This window comes from Passer domesticus, chromosome 8, assembly GCF_036417665.1.
Source record: "Passer domesticus isolate bPasDom1 chromosome 8, bPasDom1.hap1, whole genome shotgun sequence".
NCBI classification, from domain to species: Eukaryota; Metazoa; Chordata; class Aves; order Passeriformes; family Passeridae; genus Passer; species Passer domesticus.
In genome coordinates, this window is record NC_087481.1 from 49,811,396 (window position 1) to 49,834,785 (window position 23,390).

General features: G+C 37.4%; 1 protein-coding gene across 4 annotated transcripts in view; it reads left to right on the forward strand.

The window, feature by feature from the left end:
• VTI1A (vesicle transport through interaction with t-SNAREs 1A) overlaps positions 1 to 23,390 on the forward strand; it is a 256,745-nt gene that overhangs the window by 152,917 nt on the left and 80,438 nt on the right. For 2 of the 4 annotated variants that reach the window (XM_064431322.1, XM_064431323.1), the window contains 2 exons: positions 2,947 to 3,017; positions 7,356 to 7,428. In XM_064431322.1, coding sequence (XP_064287392.1) covers positions 2,947 to 3,017; positions 7,356 to 7,421 — 137 coding nt within the window. In that variant the 3' untranslated portion in view covers positions 7,422 to 7,428. The remainder of the gene's footprint in view (positions 1 to 2,946; positions 3,018 to 7,355; positions 7,429 to 23,390) is intronic. The other 2 variants (XM_064431320.1, XM_064431321.1) reach the window with 1 other exon arrangement.

Genomic DNA, 23,390 nt, shown 5'->3' on the forward strand with positions numbered 1-23,390 from the left:
CACCCTTTAGTTTGTGTATTGGTGTTAATTCATGCATCTGCACTACAGTATATCTTACAAACCTGACCTTTTCAAATAACTGTAGTAGCTTCTTCAATGACTTGCATTATAAGTAGGCTGGGAAGATCCATACAGCACCATTGCACCAAAAGCATGAATCTGCCACATAGATGAATGTTTTAACTGGAAGGAAAACATCAGAGTTGTGGGGAAACCTGAAAAATGTTAGAAAGCAATTACATCAGGCTTGTAATTAGCTGTATTGTGGGCTAATGCTACATTTTTCCTAGTCCCAGGTGCTTTCAGTTGCAAACCAAGTGAAGAGACATGTCTTCATTGAGAAGTCTTTATTTTCTCTATGTAATAATATTTTTGTTTGACTGTCTTGACCTTCCAGCTAAAAATCAAGTTTCACTGTCATCAGTGAATTTTGAGTAGAATGAGGATATGAAGAGGATAAAGGTGTCAATTTATGTTTGCAAACTTACTGTGAGATTATGTTATCTCCGTCATATCTCTTTGTTCAACTTATGTTGTTATTTTAGCCCACAAAAGGCCAAAGATCATCAACGAAAGTGCATGTAGAGTAAAGCTACTCCTGTAAAATTGATGATCCGTCCAATTATTTATCTATAGAGGCTGCTGGGAAGAAACGCAACTATCTCAGTTCTCAGACCCCTCTGCTAGGTTGAACTTCATGGCTGAAGGTTTAATCCCTAAGTGTCATATCAACAATTCATTCTGTGATATTCTGGCTGACATGCTCTCCTTCCTTATTTATTGATGTCTTCAGTCATCGACAATGAGAGGAAAATACACTATTCGTCAAAGTGACGGTGTTTTACCCTCACTTACAGTTGATGCTGCTGTCACATTGATGGTTGGAAAATAAACTCAATCATTATAAAAAGCTAAGAGTGTGAACTTGCCAGTGACAGGAAGAAGATGAAAAAAAAATATACACAAACCCACAGTAACTTGCTTCAAAATTGGTGTAATAAAAATAAAACTGTTCCCTACAAAGGTATTTTTGAGCTTTGTTCATGAGATACCAAACCATTTTAGCCATGTATTTTATACTTATTCCTTTGAAGGAAGATCTGTACCTCATACTCCTTTATGTTTGCAAACATACATGTAATTTTTAGCATTAATACACTTTTTATCATTTCACCTCATGCTATTAGGTTGGCAATTTGTTGATTTTTTTTCCCCCCTCTCTTTTAAGAGATTTTGCTTTGTTTTTGTTTTTTCTCCCCTGGATTATATTGAACACATATTTCTGTTTGTGTCTTACAGTATTTTGAGTGCTTTAATGAGGAAAAGCTCAGTATAGTTCCATCCTGTGAGTCCTTTGACATGCAAACATAAGCAAGGCTCTTGTGAATCACTTTCTGATTTGTGTGCCATTTGTGTAACTGCACTGCACTGTGCAGCCTTTTAAACTCCAAACCCATGTATCTTACCACATTTCACCTTTGGGAGGCATTGTATATACAGCTAAAAGTAAAGAGCAGCGAGCCAAGAGGGACAAGATAGCATAATGAGGATGTCAATTTGTGGTCAGAGGAAATATTTATCTTACTTGTACTATACTTGGCAACTGATAGAGAAATATATATGTAATGAATTTCCTCAGACTTTATCTGGCAGACTGTGTACCTTGTGTTAAATGGATTTAAAAATAACATTGCTTGTCTCAAACTTTTAAAGTTTGAGGTGATTCTACTTTGGATTGTTCCTTGAAAATAGACTGTATCTATTAAAAAAATCATAATCATGTTTGCTAACATATTGGTGATTTTTTTAATGAGCCTTTTCTGAAGGCTCCTTGAATAATGACATTTAGGATGTCACTCACTCACCAGAACAAAAGCAAGGCATTTTTTGTTGTTGTTTGGGGGAAAAAAGCCATGGTTTTGTAGTTTTATTGTTTTGGTTTGTATCTCTGGTAGGCCTGCTAAGTACCCTAAATGAATGTGCACAGAAATGCTGGTTGTCTCACACGTGCTGTGTGTCCTGAGGCAAAGCTACAGCTGCTTCAGCTCCTTCTGCCCGCTTCCCCATCTGTAAAATGGGAATGATTTAACTTATTTTTCTCCTTCGGGGAAATACAGGAAGGGTTTCTTAATATTTCTATAGAGCTTTGAAGATTAAAATCTCTTCTCTATACTTGCTGCTAATATTTCAGTGTTCGAGAAGCATTTGATTGAAGCTGTTTGAAGAGTAAAGTTTTGGCATCTTGTGTTGTCTTTGTACCATATCTTGAGGCCTCTCCACTATAATTTTGCAACCTTTGGTTCAGCGTAAGCTGCGGAAGCAAGCAAGCCCTGTGTAAACAAATGGTGATGACTATAAATTAATGTCTCTGTCTGCTGTTGAAAACATCAGGAGATTACAGCCTATCTCTAAGCCAGCCAGAAACAGTCCATGGTGGAGCAAAGCAGACACCAGTAACTGGGCTGAGCCTGAAAAAGCTTTCATTTAAGCATCAATGGTAAACGCTGAGAGCCACTGAGAGAGGTTTTCTTCTAATATGAGTTCTGTGTCTTTAGATGTACAAGGATGGCTGGTGTTTTAGCAAAGGCTTACTGACTTCCTTGGGCTTAAGGAATAGATAGGAAGTATGAGCATCCAGCATCTACAGCAAGTCTGAAAGTCTTCTTGCCTTTGTTTCACAGATCAGAGGTCAGCATCAATTCCCTGGGTGTAGACAATCTCAAGAGACTGCAGAGGGGCAGTTTCTGGTTTGGTTTGCTTCTTTGGTTTTATGTTGTTTGAAAAACTTAAAATTTAATATAATGATGTATTCCTCTTTGCACTTAGGAGGAGTGATTAGGCTACCACATGTGTTAAGTGCTCTTGTTAGAATCTAACTTGGCATTTTAAGGCCTTGCAGTCACAAGCTGTATTTTTCATGATTTACATTTTCATTTTTTAATGCAGAGCAGATTGGACAGGAGATGCTTGAAAACCTCAGCCATGACAGAGAGAAGATCCAGCGTGCTCGGGAAAGGGTAAGTTTGATAATAAGTAATTGCTGATTCTGCATTTTATTTGCATTGGGCAAGTTCTTTGTGCATGCAAAAACAATCCAGATGAGATATAATCACCATCTGCAGTGGAGAACTTACAGTGTCTTACACAGGCCACATCCTGCCAAGTCTCTCTGATGGGGAGTCACACTGTGGTCACCAAATCTGCTGCTGGGAGCAAATTTTCTGTCACTATCACAGTTAGGTCAGTGTTCTGTCCTTTGAAGGGTTTCTTATACTGTCCATTCCAATGACTACTTGGCCTTCCTATGAAACAGTTCAGTATCATAAGTGAGCTTCTAATAGTTGAGCAACCTTACTCTTTGTGTGTAAATATGATGCAAATAACAGCCCCTCGGGCAGCTTTGTGTGAGGAGCAGGTACTGCTGCCCTGTCTCTGCAGCCAAGGCAACTTATCTGTGTCACTTCTGGCTCCTGTGGCTTCCATGGGATCAGCTCCACTGTGCAGAGTTAATGGAGATGCTCAGAGGCCCATCCCATCCGTGTGTACAAGTGCTCTGACCTTCCATGTGGGAGCCCAGCCTCTGTGGCTCTGGTTTCTGCTCACAGAACCAGGACTTTCTGTCCATGACCTGTTGTTCAGATACTTTCCCAAGTGTCCAATTTTTACAAAGCCAGGCTCTCCCACACGTCTCTTAACTGACCAGTGGCACTTCAAAGAAACTTCTTTATCTGTCACAAGGAGTTTCTTCACTTAGATAACTTTAATTAGTAAAGCTTCCTATAACAGCATTAATGTGGCATTTTCTGCCAGCTGTACCAGTTGCTTTCTGAGGTGCTGGGCATTAGCTACTTTAAAACACTAAATATAGCTAGATCACTAAATGTAACTAAGAATTGTGAGGATTGACAAAGTTTTGTTCTGGCAATTTGGTGTCATATTTCACTTCCACTTCTTATATCCCCAGTGACTGCTGAGTCTGAAATGCTTTTCTGTTTCTAGCTGGACAAATAAAATGTAGGAAATGGAGATAAATGCCGTGATCCATTCTGCTGATCCTCTATATCCCAGGGATGTAGTTCTGATCACTCAAGGTACTCATGGTTCCTAGCATAACTTTTCCTTTTCATTGCTTTCCACCTGAGGAGCAAATTTCTTTGAAGGCAAAACCTGTAAGATGCAAAGAGCAAGATTAAAAATAAGAAGGATATTCTAGGAAAGTGTAGTACATACATACTCCACCAAAATGCAGCAAAAAAACTCTTGTCATAATCGAAGATCTCAAATTGCAAGTTTTTTTATCAGGAGCCACATAAATACTTAAAAATACTTAAAATATTTTCTTCAGGGAATTCAGAAAAGTTCTCCAGTGGAGCCACATGGCTCTACCTGTTCCAGCTGTCTGTGTACACTCAGATGAACATTCAGGGGAGATCTTAGATAATTTAGCTAGTTTTTCATTTTCTAGAGATTTTGAAAGACCAGAACAGAGGATGCTTTATAAATGCATGATAGCTGTACATTAAATATGTGGAGTTATTATCTTATCAACCAGGGAATAAACTTGTTTTCTGGAATGAAATAGTCACATGAGTATGATGGTCAGCTTTAACAGTTCAATGTTGAGAAAACTAGGAAAATTATTTTTTATAATCAAAATGTAAATAAGTTAATGTCTTAATGGCCTGGTTAAATTTACATATAGAAATTTTCCTGTCTGTAGAGTAAAACTCGTATTTTCTTCTGAAGGCAAAGAGAAGGGATAAGAGCTCTTCTACAAGTCGAATAGGTCAACTGGATTATACAGGACATTAAAAGATGCAATATCTTATAAGAAAACCTAAAAACTTGTCTACGGCTGACAAGATATCAATGTCAGCATCTTGTTCATCTTCCTGTTTTCTCATTATTATTCTTAATATTATCTTTAAAAACCACATAGATTTGCCATTGCTAATATCAAAGCCTGTTTCAAAATATTTTCACTACAGCAGTTCTGTGAAACACACACTGGTTAAGAGTCTCACATTCCACCAGTTCCATTCCACACTTCTGTGGTGTGCTGGTATTGGAAAAGAAATGGTGGAAGAACTGCAATCAGATAATTCAGTTTTAAATAAAAACAAACTTACAGTTTGAAACTCTTCATGTGGCGTTTTTTTTTTTTTTTTCTTCTGCCAGAGCAGGAAGAAAAGGTGTTTTCTTAGCATTCTCTTGGGAGGTAGCTAGAGATCTTCCAACTATGTGTGTACGTGTTTGTTTCTTCTTTAATGTTTCTTTTGCTTATTTTGTGGGTTTTTTATTACCGTAAAAACATGAGGTCGTCTTGCTTAGACGAGTTTGTCAAACCCCTAAGATTCAGCTTCCCCTTCCTAACTATCAGCACTGATTCTAGCTGTCAGGTAGAATCCTGCAGCAAGAGAGGAAACTTAGGATCAAACATTTAATGGTAAAAAGAAGAGCGCTACTTTTCTGTGAAAAGGGAGGAGAAGCCCCAAGTGTTAAATGCATCTTTATGAATAATAAAAGACCAATGTAAAGCATACATTTGTACTTCAGATTCCCTTCTAGCATAGATAAGAACTTGGCTTTTTAATGAGCCTTTTAAAAATTATTGTGACGTTTTTTCTGCTGTTACTTGTGTCAAACCGGGCTAAACTGCTTTTCTGGAGCTTGAATTGTCTAGATGAATCAAGAAAAAATGAGGGAATGGCCTCCCTGGAATATAATACTCATCTTTGTTCCATCATAGCACATAATTACAGAGATCTGAGAGTTAGTGCAAGCCTTCCCACTGAATATGATATTGCTAAGAGCAAGACTTGATTGGTGTTATCCAGTTTCTACTTGGTATTTTCTTAATAGCTTTTAGGAGAATAAGGAGGAAATTTATGCAAAAAGGTTATGTGACACTGATTGTCATATCACCTACTGATTTCAATAACAAGCATTAAATCTAGCAGCAAATATTTACAGTATTGTGCTCCAGAATAGAGACTGGGTTTAATATTGCTGCTGTTCAAATATTCAAGATATAATAGTGGTTTGTTATGGTGAAGGTGATTTGTTATTGGAAGACTGCCACTCTCCTTGGCAGTGTTAGTGTTTTGATGGATTTGTAATACAGGATGCATTTTGTCTACTACAACAAAGTTTTTTTTTTCAGTAAGTCAATGACTCAGGTAATCCTTTCAATCTGATTTGATAATGAAAAAGTAAATATTCAGCTTTCACAAGGAGAAGAATGTCTTTATGTATGTACACACAGCTGTGTTTTGGGGCATGTTAGAAACAGTGGTCCCTGCTATTTCATAGCTGAAATAGTCATAATCATTACATTATCTTTTTACAGTAGATTTTGATGTCCTGCTAGTTCCAAGATGTCTAAAATGTCAAAAGATGTCTCTCTTCTAGCTGCCAGTGGCAAAAGAGGTGATAGGACAGTACCTCCATTCTTCCTATTATCTTCTAATTTCTAGATTTCCTTTTGTGGGACACTAATAAACACAAAAAAGAGGGGACATTTTAATCCCTTTTAAAAAGAAATAGAAATAAACATGAAGATCATTTGCTTTATAACTTTTCATCTACTCTATTTCATCTTTTACCTATTTTACAATATTTTGAGAGATGTAGAACAAGACAGCTGATTAGGTGTAGCTGTAAACTGTAGGTTTCCTTTGTCCTAATAAACTACAAAAATGGTCGTTTCAGAGAGTAAGAGTTCCTTACATTAAAAAAAACCCCCAGCATTTCTGCTGTACAGCTGTTCCTTCTGCACATGTATATATAATATTCACAAAGCATTTGAACACCCAGGCCAGAGGTGGCTGCTGTAATGTCAGTACAAGTTTTATATTTAAGGGGCAGTATAGACATATTTATTTTACACAGAATTGCTAAAGTGATATATTTTGTATTTCTGTTTCTTTCTTTAAACTACAATCTTTGAAAAACAGTGAAAGAAAGCTATGTCTTTCTTTTCATAAAGCATCAGGAACATGGCTGTCTCTTCATCCCTTGATCCTTTCACTACTGTACACAAACAATACACATACACGTGGGACTTATGGATTCCAATGTATAGAGCTTCTACCTGCAACCCTTTATTTGTAAAGCTTTTGCTCTTTATCCTGACTCACCTTTGTTGCCTCAATGACTTCCCTTGCCTGGGTTTCATATTTATGTAAGTGAAAACAAGACAAGGTATTTTTAAATTTCAGAGCTTTGGTGTCTTTATGAGCCTGTTGTGTGCTAACCCTGAAGCTAACTGGCTGAGATGACTGTGAAACCCCTGTCCTTTGTACAGACTGGGCTACGTGTGCCTTTTACCTTTAATGGGACTCTTTTCTCCCCAGCTTAGAGAAACAGATGCAAACCTGGGGAAGAGTTCCAGGATTTTGACGGGAATGTTGCGAAGGTAAGGCCAAGGTAGGGACATTTCTGCTCTTTCTTTCTTTCTTCTCTCCCTCCGTGCCTTTATTTTCAATTTTACTTCAATCTCAACATTTTGGTGTTGTCCCTGACTTTTTTTTACAGAGGCTGCTATGTGCAATGTCTTTAGATGATAGAAGGCTTTGTCATGCCTCTGGAAAGAGTTTTCTGAACCTGAAGGATAGCCCTTGTGTAATGATTTCTCGTCTTTGGGGGGTGGTTTGGAAGAAATGTTCTAAAATTAAGATTTTTTGATTATGATTTTCTGTGTTTCCTATTCTTGAGTGATTTCTGTGTTTTGGGGGGTTTTTTGCCCGTTAAAATGAGAAAATTGGTAAATGTTTTGGGGCAGCATAAATTTATGTGCAGAGAAAAGGTTAAAATTATCAGTTCTGCCTAAATAGATGGGGCAGACACACTGTCAACCCTTGTGGTTTTAACATGTTTTTTTCACGCTTTCAATGTTATGAAAATTGTCCCTGGGATCAAAATGAGGTGATATGAAAAGCAAAATTGTTCAATGTCCAAAAACTCTGTGTGGGACTGAAGGGAGGGAGTTATTCACTGGTTATTTATTCCCTTAAATTTGTATCAGTGCATTCTCAGACAGATTTTTTTGAATTAGTGGCACCTCTGGTTATGTGTTCTTTACCCAGTGAAACAGCACCTGAGCTTCTCTGTGATGTCTGTATTTCTGTACATATTCAGTTTCCTAAAGAAGAAAAGCATCCCTCTAATAAGCAGTGCTGGGTGCTAAGAAAGCACAGTTTTAAAGGAGTTTAGTGCATCCTCTGAAGAGTTCAGTCTGAAATTACCCTTGCCACAGGCTTTTATGTTGTGTGTTTGCTTAATGCACTTTGCTTATTAAAAAAAGGAAAGAAAGAGAAGAAAATTTTAGCAGAGTTACTGGTTTGTCACTTGGCTTAGGATACGTGGAAACTGGAATTTTTATAAGTTGTTCTTTAGCACAAGCTTTATTTCTCCATAAGTCTCCTAAGAAAAATACCTTTGTTAGTTCCTTGTATACCAAATTGACAAAGGTTAAAGTGACTGAACCTGATGCCTTCATTCCACAGATCTTTTACAATTCCAGTTCCAAATGTAACATATAAAATTCTCTGATTAAGAGTAATATGTAAATGACACAAGCTAAATTCAAAATCCATGGAGAAAGGAAGTGGCAATTGAAAGGGATGGTTCAGTGGCTGTAGACAATCAAAATAAACTATAAAAAAAAATGAAGAAAAAGAAAAGACACCAACCAAACCGAAGTCTCCCCCGGAAGGGCTCTGCGACATGAGCTGTAACGAATATTCTGCATATGTCTCCATTTTGTCAAATCTCATTAAAGGGGTTTCTTGCTTTATGTCAATTGAGCTGTCCAAAAATCATTCATCATTTTAGTGTAAAAAAAATCATGCAGTTATTTAAATAATATCATATTAATGTTAAAGTTCAGCTGTCATTTAATAGTATGGCTTAATCAGACATAGCATTTAGGAAAAATAGTTTTTTCGGGCTTTACTTGGCTTTCAGGTTGGCAGATTCAAATAAGGATTTATGGGTTTCTAAACCAATGTATTCTTTCCATGTTTATGCTTGAGGTACCCCAGCCTTTTTTGCAGCACCCTGTAGTCTGTTATTTTCAATAAAATAAAGTATCTCCTCATATTGTGTTTGAATACATTTGCAAGTAATTTGGAGAAGCTGAAACAAAAACATATGCTGTAACCTTTGACTTTGTTTTGTGTTTGGGAATCACAGTTAGGAGTCCTAGTTTATAAGTGTTCCATAAGCCAAATGAAAAATATGATCTTTCTGAGATGTACTTGGGCTCTTCTTTTCCGAAGACAAAAGGATTATGTAGTTGAACACCATGATGGCATGTTTCTGTGTGTCAGAACGGCACTGGATTTCCTTTTTCTTCCACAAAAATGCTGAGCTGAGTCACCCATCTAGAAGAAAGTCGGGTTAGGATTTAAGCTGAGGTCAGGTAAATGTGCCAAAAGCATAAGAGCAGCTTTTGGTAGACTATTCTCAGGATGTTGTTTAAAACCACGTAATTGATAGACCTACAGTGAATTTAATTTGTTTGTGATTGTTGGGTAGAAAGGTCTAGCATTATCCCAGCCTCAGCATCATCCCAATTTGTTTAGTTATAAGAATAATCGTGAAATACAGACCCCAAGAAATCAGCATGTATTAGATAAATACAACTGCAAGAAATATAATTAGCACAGATTGGCAGTTGTTTCCTAATTTCTGCATACTTCAATACACACCACACAATGTTTTACATAATTACTAGAACCAATAAAATAAAACACTGGAGGACCATCTCCACATCAATATTATACAGAAAAGGTAATGATAAATTGAACATTGCTCAATGTAGTGGCTGTTCCCACAATATATATTAGCTGATATGCTTGAAGTCATATGCCATGCTAACAACTCTGCGCTTCAAATTAATGCCTAACCCTTTCTAATTTTACTGTCTGGGAAAGGTAAAGCAGCATCTCTTTTGAATCTGGCTGAATATATTAAGAGATCATGTATTTAGATAGCTAGAGGGCTAAATTACTGCCTTTGAATGACCTAAATTCCCTGGCCATGTGTTTGTGAATGAAATATTCTGGAGATGGGGAATAAAAGGAGAGACAGGTTTTGTAGGTGGCCATGGCTCACTAAGGAAATCAGTGGCATAATAGGGACAGGTCTTCCTATCCCAGTTTGCTGCTTCAGCAATAAGGTGCCCAGCCTTATGTATTGGAAGTTTTTGTCTCACAAGATTTTGGGTGTGTGGGTAAGAGTATTTTTGTAATACGTGGTTTTAGGTATTCTCACATACAAATTACCTACCTATACTTCATGATTTTTTTTTTCTGTAGCAAATACTTAGGTTCTATTAAGCTAATACATTCCTCTTATGGCATGGCATTACTAGAATCAGGGGGAATGGCTTCAAACTGAAAGAGAGTATGTTTAAATTAGATATTAGGAAGAAATACTTTGTTGTGAGTGCAGTGATGGGACATGGGCATTCAGAAAATTGACTTAGAGTATGAATTAATTTTTGGGTTTAGATGAAGTGTGCAGTTTTTGTCCATGAGCCACTGGAATGGGTTGCCTCAGGTCTCTATCCCTTGGCCTGTACCCCAGTGTGAACTGGGGAGTGCACAGTGTGCTAGAAAGAAGTAGAAAAGAATGTGTTCTGGAATATCTTCAGAGTTTTGCCCATATCCTAAGCCAATAGCCTAGAAAAGCTTATAAGAAAAGAATTTGGAAAGTCTCCAAGCCACACACAGCCCAGTGGGAAACAAACAAACCTAAAAGTAACCAGATAAAAATTTCAGTGGATTTGAACCTTTTTTCAATTAGCAGATAAGTTCTGTCTACCCCCTTCCAATTGCAGGAGAATATTTTAGAAGAATGGCTGCTACACTCCAGAACAACTTTTTATCCTGTCTTGTCCACCAGGAAACTTTTGTGCTAAAAATAATCTTTTAATCTTCAGATTTCAGTGTTCTGGATTGTTGTCAATGATGTTTTGAGAAGCTCATGAACACATCTACATTTATAAAAGAGACTTTTAAAATTTGATTCCCAGCAGGACAGAGACACTAACTCTGTCTGATAGAAATGAGGCAGTAAGGGTTCAGTTCAGCTCACAGGTAATAAGTTATGTGACTTTCCAACAGCTGCATGATCAATATGACTGCAGTCAGAAATGGAATGTGAGTTCTGGTGAAGCTTTTTCACTCTTTCCAGGAAAATTCTGGGAGTCCTGCTTCTTGCATCACTGCTAGTCAAAATTTGTTCTACTTTTTCAGACCTTGCAGTTTATTTTTCAACATTTCACAGAATTGTAGGACAGCTTAGGTTGGAAGGGACCCCTAGAGGTCATCTGGTCCAACCTCCTGTTCAAAGCAAGTCTCATTAGAGTAGGTTGCTCAGACTCTACTCCAGTCACATTTCAAACACATACAAGGCTGAAGATACCAATGTCTGTCTGAGCAGTCTGTTCCAGTAGTAGCTGACATAAACAAATCCTTCAGGTATCTCCCTGAAATTTCCCAGCATCCAACTTGTGTCCATTGGTTCTGGTCCTAAGCAGAAGTGATTGTCAGAATTGGCCTTCAGAGCTTGGCCCTGGATTGCAGTTTTTTTCTAGCAGTTCTCATACAGCTTCATCAGTGATGTTGTGGTCATTGGGCTGAGGGGACACTGTGTAGGCAGTTCTTGAAGCAGGGCACAGGGTGCTCTGCCTCCACCCACTGACCTGGCCGTGGCCATTCAGCAGTGTATGCACTGGACTTCTTTATTGCTCTGGCTCCTAGAGATGTGCAAAGTTAAGAATGTCTGTTCTGCCTTCTTGCTTGCTACAAAGCCCACATTTCCATATGTTTAGAACAACAGCAGGGACAGTCATGTCCCTGTGGGGACACAAACCCAAACAAAGAGTGTGTGTTACCACTGCCTTTTTCCCTACTTCCCTACCAATCTCTGTTTCCATCCCCACAAGTCCATTACAAAAAACTGATTTTCTTCTGAGGTAAAGCCTGTTTCAGTCATACTTGGCCATGGCTGTTGAGTCTCTGCAGTTTTCTGAAGGCAGGTTTTGTATCACGGATCCAGAGTGAGGTTTAACATGCAGCTACGTTTGCTTTGTTTTCATGCTAATAGAGGAGTTCCTCTTTCCAGGATATTTGGTCTCAAGCCAAAAGAAGTTTGAGTATTGTTTCAGCAACTTTTTTGTACATATATTTCTATTTTTACTTCCAGATATATTTCTACACTGAAAAATGATTGAAATGGTAAATCCTCAAGCAAAATGTCTGCTCCATGTTCAATATTTACAGCTCCAGCTGTTTACTTCAGTAATTTAGACCTTCATTCGGGAGCACATTTAAGCATATGGTTAACTTAGATCAGAGGAGAATTCCCTTAACTTGAGGGAAACTGAATTGGGGGGAGTAGGTGGCAGAATGATTCTGGGTCATCTCTTGGGGCAACACGGGTTTTATTGTGCTCCTTGCAAACCATGTCCTTAATATTTCTGTTATTAACTGGAAGCTGTAAAGTATGCATAGCATATTTTAGTGCTTGTTACTGTCAATATAATAACTTTTTTAATATCATTTTCTTGACTTTTAAGCATTTAATATAGTTACTTGGTTCTTATGTTATTGTACATTTGTGTTTTGTTATGCAGCTAACCTTTATCAATTATGAAGTGTTGAATCTTTTCAGAAGGAAACTGGTAAACTCTGTGGTGCTGTTAATCACAATCTGGTCCTTGGATGGGGAACATACTGCTTGTTATTCCAGATTAAACCTTGGCATTAATTAGTACCTAGTTGTTCCTTGCTTTGTCTCTGACTTTAAAAAGAAACCTTGTTTCTTTGTTGAAGTGATGGACAAAACATCTGGAAAACATAAATGTGTCGTCAGCAAAATTCCCAAGGGTGAGCACTCTTCATCATTAGGAGTCCAACCAAAAAACAGGAAATGTACCTCTAGGTCTGAGCAGCAAATATTTTAAAATAGTATGGGACAATGTGGGTTCCCTGTCCTTAGTTTAGGTATAATGTAATCTGATGCATGTAAGATGCATTTCTTATTTTTAATAATCAATGGAGAACCATTTTCTAAACCTTACTTGTCTTTCTTAGTGTTGTTTCTGTGCTGTTTCCACAATACTTCTGAAAAATCTTGCCCTACTTCTGTTCAGTGTTAGAAACACTGTTCAGCTCATGCACCATGGAGGGTGCAGAAGTCTTTTGAGCCGCTATTTAACCACCAGCCATCAGTGTACATGGAGAGTTCCAGGCCACAGGCACTGAATGCCTTAAAAAGGGACCAATTTCAACATTGCAGGCATGTAGCTGGGATTAGTTTAATGCCACCGTAGCCTTTGCAAACCTTCATCTCTAACAACCTAAGTGATGCAGAGTTAAGTTTTCTTCAAACCTGGAAGAAAAAAGGAACATCACGATTGATCTTCACATCTAGTAACTTAAATGCATAGGATAAAATAAGTCAGTGTTTTAATCTCCTTGTGCCCAGGCAGCTTTAGAAGGGGATGTCCCTCATTCGGTGAGGTAAGAGCATTTATATGGTAGCATTGTTTTATTTTTCAGATTGTTGGAAAGCTTTATCCACATGTCAGGCTGCCTACACTATGTCCATTATGAGCAGGGTTCTCAGCATTCTTCAGACCACATTTCTAATTCTCTTCTTCCATTCCTTTTTGAAGTGTACAATGGTCTTTTTTGTCCCCTCTTTGTTTTGTCCCCTCCATTCCCTCTTTTCTATCATCTGGAATTGCTATCTCATTTGCTCCCCTTCTGTCTACTCATGTCCAGCTGAACAGCTGGAAAGAGCATTAACACACAGTTGTGTTTGTGCAGGAAAGCAGGATCCCAATGGATAATTATCCTAGCTAGTCCTAGACTGCATATACCAACAATGTAAAGCATCATGATAGGTTAGGTATCGTGTAACCCTTCGTGGTTGTTTTCTGCACTGGGAATGTTGACTACCATTAAGCAGCTAGAGCCTAAAAAGGTTCACAGTGTCATGAGTGAAACAAAAGGCATTTCACAGCCAGCATTGTCCTGTCTGAACCACAGCAGGTAGGCCACAATATGCTTCCTTGAGAAGCCATGCCTTATATCTGCCTAAGCAGTGCAGGGCTTTCCTGCAGTAGGTGCAAGGAGGTTCCAATAGGATGAGTTCTCTCTGGTGTGATATTCAGGAATAGTGAAGGTAGTGAACATGTTTTGGATATGGTACAGTTGTTTATATGAAGGAGAGGAACTGTTAGCAAAATCTAGCATTGGTAATAGCTGAAATAATTGGAGACAACTTTTCAGAAATCAATTAAGTCAAACTCTTTAAGACCAGTAGTTGATTAGGGATCATGTTCTTGACACTACTCACGCTATAACTGTGAAAGAACAATACAGGTTGAATTTTACACATTCCATTTACTGCAGAGTGTTTAAGTAATAAATTCATGAATGTAACATTTTCTGAACACAAGGTATGTATGATATCTTGCCAGTGGGTCACTTCTGTTAATCCATATATTTAATAAAGGAAATAGAACCACCTTGGAATTTATTTCAATAAAGTTCATCACTTTGTGTTAAAGCAAGATTGACTGACCCTGTTTTAATCCTGACAGATATTTGTTTGGCCTGTTCTCCACTGATCAACATTCCCCATCTCTTCAATCAGATATTTCCAAATTTTCCCTAATGTTTAGCTCAAATCCTTTTTCATGGGTAGACAGAGAAGTTTGATGTGCAAGCGCATGTGAGGCATTTTCTGGTGACTTGTACTGTGCAAAGAAATGTCTGCTCAACTTTTCAAGAATTAGAGACCATAAATAAGAGTGTACAGAATTAAATTACAGTTCAAGTTTTCATCAAGCCAAGACTTTTGATGGGATACAGGAATGTAAAAATAGAAGAGTTGGATTTTTGTTCTAATAGGCAAATCCTGGAAGCTCAGACTTTCCAAACAGTATCTTCATATGTGTGTGTCCTGGAGCGTTGCAAATAGAGACACCAAAATTAAATAATTCCCATAAAGTTGCATATATGGACTAAAACTAGACTGTATAGTATGGTGACTGAAAGCAACATTTGCAAGACAAAATTACAAAAGATCGAGATTTTACTTTTTTGGTAGCACTTCCTAAACACTTAAAGAAAAAGAACAGTAATTGTGTCTAACAAACAGGATTTTAACTTATTTCTCCCACCCTTGCCCATTGACACACCAGTATTTTGGACAGAGATAGTGTTTGAAAACAAATGGAGGAATACAGATTGATTTGCTTCATCTTCTGTCAGGTAAAAGAGCTCCTTTGTGCCTTCTGAGTATGATTTCTGTGGCACTTGGCACTTTTCTTGCCACGCTTGATTGAAATTGTTGACTTTTAATAAAAGCAAAGTTAATTTGGCTTTCCAGCATGATTCTGATTGTACACTAAGAGCTTTATCTTTAAGAAAACAATGAAGTGATCAAACTGGTATAAAACTGCTGTGATATCAGTATCTTATCCTTATTAGCTAATCTTTTAGACTGGCTTCAGTCTAGTTCTTAGTAGTAGGTTGGACTTCTGGCTAATAAGAGATTAAGTGACCAAAAACTGGGAAAATGAAAACTCAGCTGAGTGCAATTTGTGTTCAACTCAGTCAGTGATGTTCTGCCTCAAAACCCAGGACCTGAGCCTGCAAGTCATAGTTGTGTGAATAGTTTGTTCATCTGTAGCCCTAATGTTGAAGAAGGAACTCTTTAATTTTGAGCAAACCTTGGCTGGGGTAGGCAGGGTGGTGTTTTATAGTTGCTGTTGCTGTTATTATTGTAGCTTTACAAATAAAGCAATAAATTATGACTTTGGGGTATCACTCAGTTTGTTACAGATAAATTAGTGCTGCTGTGGGACAATACCAAAACTGAGGAAAAATTTATATCCCTGGTAGCATGTAATGTGTTGTATTAGACCTCTAAAACTCTGCAGAAGAAATGTTCGCACATCACTAACCTGCTGAGGAGCTCTCAGAAGAATAAAAAAGTCATGAATGAGAAAGTGTAACCATACAGTGAGAGATTGTTTAGTCTACTTGGTGATAGGAAGGATGAAAATTTCCAAATTCTGACTGGCTCATTAACTAATATGGAAATCCAACCCAAGCCATTCTATGGCTCTTTGACTTGAATCTAACTAAGAAAGCAAAGAAAAGTCAATGAGGAAATTGAGAAAAATTAGAAAGACTGAGAAAAACTATTTTGCCATAAATATTGGTATTTATGTTCTCCACAACATTTGTGTAGCTCTAAAATAGTTTGTGCAGGATCTCAATGTGTAGCATTTATTACCTTAGAGCACTTGTTTAGCCTGAAATTTTTTATATTAACCAAAGTGTAACCCAGAAAGTTCTTGTAACATCTGTGAGTTAGGGCAAAGTCTTCATATTTTCTTTTACTTATTTTGTAGATCTACTGATAGTTTAAGATTGCAACATTAATTTTTCTTCTTTAAGAAAAAAATTGCATCTTAAAATTATTTTTGCACCAACTCCCCACCTTCCTCCTGATAAAAATGCTTGTGCAAGTGAAAAAAACCCACTGTTGTTTCTCTGACATGCTTATCATGGCCGCAAATAATGCGTTTAAATAGGGAATTGTGAGAGAAACATGATTCTAAGTGTGTCCAATCTTGCCTGGATGTTGGGAAGCATATGGTCTACTTTATCCATGCCAAGAAACTTCCTTGCTACTTTCTGTCACCGCTGTATTTTTCAGTTTCGAGCGTGAATGGCACACACGTGTTGATTGTGTTGATTGTGAAGGTAGCATTCTTTCAGTACAGCCTTAAGCTAATTACTCTTAGTGGCAGTGGAGCTTTGTAGCTCGTTTGTGAACAGCTATTCATGCTACTACACCAGTACAAAGCAATGTTTCACATTACCAGTTTACCAGACTATTACACTATTGTGTTTTAATCCACTGTAGGTGGATGGAGAATATGAGCCATCTGTTTTATTTAATGATATAATCAGTAAACAATATATGCACTTTACACATTTGGTCATTAAAGATGCCCATATTGTTGGACCCTGTATTTACATTGTAAATTGGTGTATTCACACATCGGCTTGTTCTGGTGTCAAAGGCTTGCTGTGTTCATAAGCTGATACAAAGCAAGCTCAGTAACTGCTCAAACCCAGTGCAGGTGGTCGAACTAGTTGCCACACAGATCAAAAGTCAAACAACTGTGAATCTTCCTTTGAAAAGGCATTTAGAGAGACAAGGCTGGTCTTATCTTCACAAACAAGAAAGAGTTATAGATATACATCATGAAGTTATGAGAACAAAAGGGGGTTTTATAATCACTCTGCGTCAGAAAATCCAGTACTGCAGACTTTTGTGAAGACATCTTTGAGATATAAAGAACATCTTATTTTCCTGGACAAAATTTAAAGGACTGAGTCTGAATTATTAAATATGAGATGGTTCAGTCATTTCAAAATTTTGGAGACAAGAAGTTGCTTTCTCTTATTTCAGTTGATTTAATTTAATTTTATTTTCAGCAATGCTTAAGCAGAATGAAACAGACAGTAATTGCAAAGCCCAATCTTATTCAAGGGACAGAGGTGAATGGGTGTATTTGTGCTAGAAACAAAAGAAATCGGTCGATATATCAGTTTCCCCAAAGTATCCCTCATAAGCGCCAAAAAATAACCACCAAAATACATTAAAAATGAATTTACAAGTAAAGTCTCCTTTGCTGGCACATTTGTAAGGAGGTGAAAGATCACACAGTCCCATATTAAAACAGTAAGGTTCATTTTAGTGTTTTACTTAACAACTTGTGCTTAAGATGCCCAGAATTTGAAATCATTACTGGAGGACGCAGTCTCACTTCTCATTGTGTTTTATGAGGAAATAGAATTGGATTTAGCGCCATGTGAAGGCTTGGCTGGCACTGATGGTAGACAGGGAGGGGAAAGGATTTGTGGAATTTGTATGGCTGAGAGTGAGTTGGCAGGTCCTCACGGCTGGAGGAGTTTTGAGTTCACACCACAGCTTGGTTTCTGTTCATTTTTATTTCTGTCCTACATAATGCAGATGGAATCAGAGGCACTAGGGGTATACCCCCTAACAAAGTCTGTGTGCTGAAATGTGTTCGCTTTCCATTTACTCCTAGAGACATGAAGAAATAGCTTTCAAAGTCTTTAAATCTATTTCAAAGGCAAGCTAATTATATTATTGGGGTTTTTTTTTCATCTTGAGGTATGAAGAAAGAGGACTTTTTTACTAGGACTTTTTTATATTGGCATTAATTTTAGAGATAAAGTATTTTCAAGTGCATGAGCAAAGAGAAGAAATCTCATTTTATGAGCTGTTATATATATCTCAAAATATACACTGTTTTCATAGTTAAAATATTTAAAATAATACAAAAGACTCAGCTATAAGTCTTCCTTTTATAGTCTTCTCAGAGGTAATTAATGTAAGTTGAATATTGAGCATTGGCATGTTTCCACAGGCTTCGTGATGTATCGCTTTTTGATTTTGAGATATTGTGTAACTAACTTATTTCTAATCTTATTAAGGGCTTGAGATTTATTTTATTTTTTGCCATCCCAATCCAGTAAAAACAATCAGAAACTTGGCTACTGATATTTGATTCTTAGCTTTGTCTGGGTATATCTTGGGTAACTGTGAACACATCTGTTTCTGTGCATCTCTAAAATGAGGATAATGTTCCATATCACAGCAAAGCATTCCAAGAGCAAATGCTCTTAATTAATCTGTGCATGGTCCTCACATGACCTGATGAGAGTTTGTGAATCATAGACTGACTGGTAGTAGTGCCCATCCTGATTTGAGTCATGGCTTAAATCCATGGAGTCATGGATTTAACAGGAGTGAAAGAGAAGCATGGGAAGAATTTAGACTAGAGGGGTGTGGAGTATCTGATTTCCCATAATAATCCATTGGCAAGTACATACCTCATCTCCTCAGCTATTGGACATAGCTAGGAGAAAGAGGAGGTATCAATTCTTTGTTGTCTTCTTCAGCTATCAGCTTGAGGGCTACAGGTGACAAGTTCATCTTATGTAGGGTGACATTTTTGGTTTGTTGCAGACAGAAAAGAGTGTTTGGGTTGGTTTAACAAATAGAATTAACACATCCCTGAGACATAATGATGAACTATGTATATATATGTGTGTATATTTATACATAGAGAGAGAGACACACAGAGAGAGAGAGGAGGAGCAGTAATGTTAAATTTGATGTGCTAGCCCAGGCAACTTCTTCCTTCTCAATCTCTCCTTACTGCTTCTGTCAGAAATTATGTTCCTATAAGTTGCTGTGGACTATGATGTATTATTTTTTGCTGCTGTCAACCTGCAATCAATCAGGACTTTACAAACGTCTGTTAAGTACTTTAGGGTTCCTCAAAGCAGAAGCAGATCCTAACAAATGCAATGTTTGATGACTTACTATCACAGCACTGCTATTTATTTGTCAAAGGAGGTGTGGAGGAGGACATGTAGGCTCAGGGATGAAGGTAGGCTAAAATTACCTTTGTCACCATCACCTCTCACCTGTGGATAAAAAAAAGAAACATAGTTTGTTACAGAACAGGGATGGGTAAAGCCATGGAGATACTCCAGGAATACATAAGAATTCTATCCGGTGTAGTAACTCAATGACCAAAAACATACTAGTGAGCCTTTGAAATGCTAGTATTTTACTGCACAACTCCTGATAAAGAAAAAAGAAAGAAAATAAAAACATGAATTTCAATAAAAACATGGATTTCAATTGCATTTTGTTGAAATATCATTTGAAAATATGGTGGTCTTAGCTGTAAAGTTAGAAGAAAGGTTGTTAGACAGTTTGTGTAGCAGGCACATGTTGAAAGCTGGAGTAGAATGAGGTCTGAATGTAGTGTTTGGTAATGATGCTGTAGAGCATAATTTTCATGAAGAGTGTTCTTTATAGAATATCTCTTGTGCTGATGCATTTGGTTGGTGATATTTTCATGGCCATCTTTGATTAGTTGAATAATTACAAAAGCTCTACCAGCAAGGAGTGAGAGAATCAAGCTCCTACATGCCAGTTCCATCAGATGCTTCCTATTTAAGGAATCTAAATGATCAAATGAGATGAGCATTTATAATTCTTTATGCAAGGATTGCTCTGAAGGAGTTTTTTCCTTAGTAAATTCCCAGTGTCCTCTTTGGAGTAAGATGGAGTGTTTGGAATTATTTTATATTCAGATTTAATGTTATGCAGGCAACCCATTGTTTTGGAAGAAACTACACAAACATTATTAGAAGTGCTCGAGTCAGCTAAGGAAAAAGGAATCTCATCTCAGAGATGCTCACTGTTAATGGACAACACAGGTGGAGCAGGGAATGTTGAATGAACCCATGCACATTTTTCAGGCATCAATTTTTGTATGCTTACAATTCTGTTCTTTGAAATCGGTTGAAAATCCTGTGCCCAAGTGCTCATTCTCTGAATCTGGGAGGAGGAGCAGGTGCTCAATATACCAGAGAAAAGCTGTTTTATAAATGCAGAGACTAGCTTACAGTACAGTTTCTCTTTTGTCCTCTTGCTCCACTGACCTAATTAAATACAGGTTACATAGGAAAATATTATTGTGACTGAGCTGGATAATAGAAATTGTTTGAGAGGGCTGTTGCTTCTAAACTTGGCCCTAAACTATTGAGTTCTGAGACTGACTTCAGTTTGAGACCCACTGTACCCTGCTTTCTTTGATCTAAACCCTGAGAATATGTATCATCATTTACAGGAATGAATGGTTTTGTGAGGAGGAAGCCAAGAAGTGGCCCCAAAGAATGCCTTCCCACATGGAAAGCCACCACCCCCTGATTTGATGGCTTCCATGCTAATGCATCTTTCAAGGGGGCCTCTTTGTCCCACATTGTTACTTATTTGGCTCTTCTTTTCTTTCAGTCTTAATTGTCATTAGCACTTTTTTTTTCCTCATAAAGTCATCTGGGGAATACTAGTTTATTGCATATTGTTGTGTTTGTCTAAAGACAATTGCACAAGCCTGAAATTTAATCCTTATAATCTTTCCTAGTAGAGAGGGCTTGAGATAAATACTGTTGTATGCTTGGTGGGAGTGGGTCTTGACTTTTTGATCATCCATGTCTAAATGTTGAGTAATACTTAAGGGAAAATGTTCTCAAAACATTCCTTAGATGATTATTAGATTATATTTTATGTTTGATAAAAACTGGAAAATTGTATAAATATTTGCTTAACATCCCACCCCTTAAGCAATTTATTTCTTTTCTGGCCTTCAACCCTCTTGCTCAGTGAAATGAGATCAGTCACTTTCTGTTTATATTCAGTTTCACTTTGCAGTTTTCATGTGTGTGTAGAGTGATTCCTCACTACAGAAGCATATTAAATAATAAGTGGAGAATAAAGAAGGAAAGAAAAAAATTATTTTAAAAATATTTTCTGGTATCTTCCCATATTTTAAATGGGAATGTCACAGACATCAATGTCACAGACATATTTTAAAAGTAAACCTGTGCTATAATTATGCTGCATGCATTTGGTGTGCTAAAAACTAGTGTTACATGAAATTTAAAAAATTATTTAGTCTTGCTTTTCTAGAAATTGTTTGTCACATATTATGTTCCAGGAGCTACTGTTAAAAACATCCTTTGGCAAAAGCAAATATGTGATACCTTGTTCTTACAAGAGGAAATCGCTTTTGCATCCTCAATACTACGTGGTGGTTCAAGTTTTCTGGAAAGAGCCAACGTTTTCATGTAGACAACAGTCAATACTCACATAGGTCAACTGTTTGGCTGTTTTCTCTCATCTGAATTTTTCATTTTGGATCAATATAAAGAATTGGTCTCAATGTCACAGACATCAAAATGAGTTCTTAGGTCATGTTTAGAGCTCGACTAGATGGGAGGAGAGGTTTAGGGTAACATTGTATTAGGGGGAAAAAACATGAGGGTCAGTAAATTAATTTAAAAGATTGCAGACACATCTCTGCACCAACCAGGATTGAAGCATTTCTGTTTTAAGTGTAAAATGGCTGATTTAGGTGCAAGAAGGCCTGGAGTTTCTCTTGAAACTCTTTCTCTTTCTTCTTTCTCTTCCACCATGTTTTTGCAATTAAATACTGGATGAAAATTATTTTTCCTTTCCTTTTGCTTTTTGTTTTGTTTTAAATGTATTACTTTTTCCTTAATGTGTAGCAGCTGATTTTCCCTGCTGGCTCACAGGGGCACAGAGACAAACCTCCTTTCAAGGAACAGAGTTCCAACATTGTTGTTGATTATTTTATTGAGAAACCATTTCTGTGGTAAGGCAGGCTCTCCAGCTCCTTGATGGAGGGAAAAAAAAAAACATGAGATGCAAGTGTTTTAGTCAAATATACATTTCTTTTCTCTGTAATGTGGGTGGATGCACAAAGAAAGTAGACATGGAGGCATGTCCTCAGCATGCTCACGAAGATCTGAATTTCAAGAGCAGAAAACCCAAGACAGACACTTTTTAGGGAGCACAAGTGGCCTTCTTCAGAGTGTGACCCATTCATGGTGCTTTCCACAAAGTTGCAGTTGAGATCTGCTGCTCCTAGGTAGGAGAAAGAGCAATTTTACTTTCCAAGATTTCTTTGTCCTTCTTTTTTCTGGCTTACCTTATCTTATTTACCCAAAGTTTGAGATGCGTTTCTTGCAGGAGTCTTGGGCTCCCTCTCCATCTCCTTCTGTGGCTTTCATAGCCTGTCATTTGGACATGGTTTTGACGTCTTTTGACAAACATATTCACTTAGAATCACAATGTGGTTGCTCCGAAAAAAGGCGGCATTTCTTTTTTTCCTTCCTCTTTATGAACTGGAGACATGGTGTGTAAAAGCTGGGTGTAAGCTCACAATAGCACTTTGTCCTCTTTCACATCCTTTGCCAAATAACTACTGTTGTGGCAACAGCTGTAACCAAGCATGGTGTCAGCTCTTTTTGCCATAACATGACTGGATGTCAATAATTTTAATATAATATGAAACACACTCTCAGGCTGTGCAATGAGGCATCTGATTATTAAATTCCTTGAAATGTCTTCTGGGATTTTTTTTGTTAGGTTTGGTTTGGTTTTTTTTTGCATCAATTCAGGTCTCAAAACTGGACAGTGTTGTGATTAAAAGAAAAAGAACAGAAAATTCTCTCATTATAGTAAACATTTCCAAGAAAACTCTAACCCTGAAGCAGACAGCTCTGCTCTGCTTACACAGACAGCAACAGCAAAGGCTCTGTGAAGGCTGTAAGGGGTGGAGGTTATAATTGTGTCTTCCAGTTGTTTGCTGCTCTTTACTGCAGCACTTTCTCTACTAACAGTAAATGCTATTTATTTTTAGGCTTCTTTTTCTA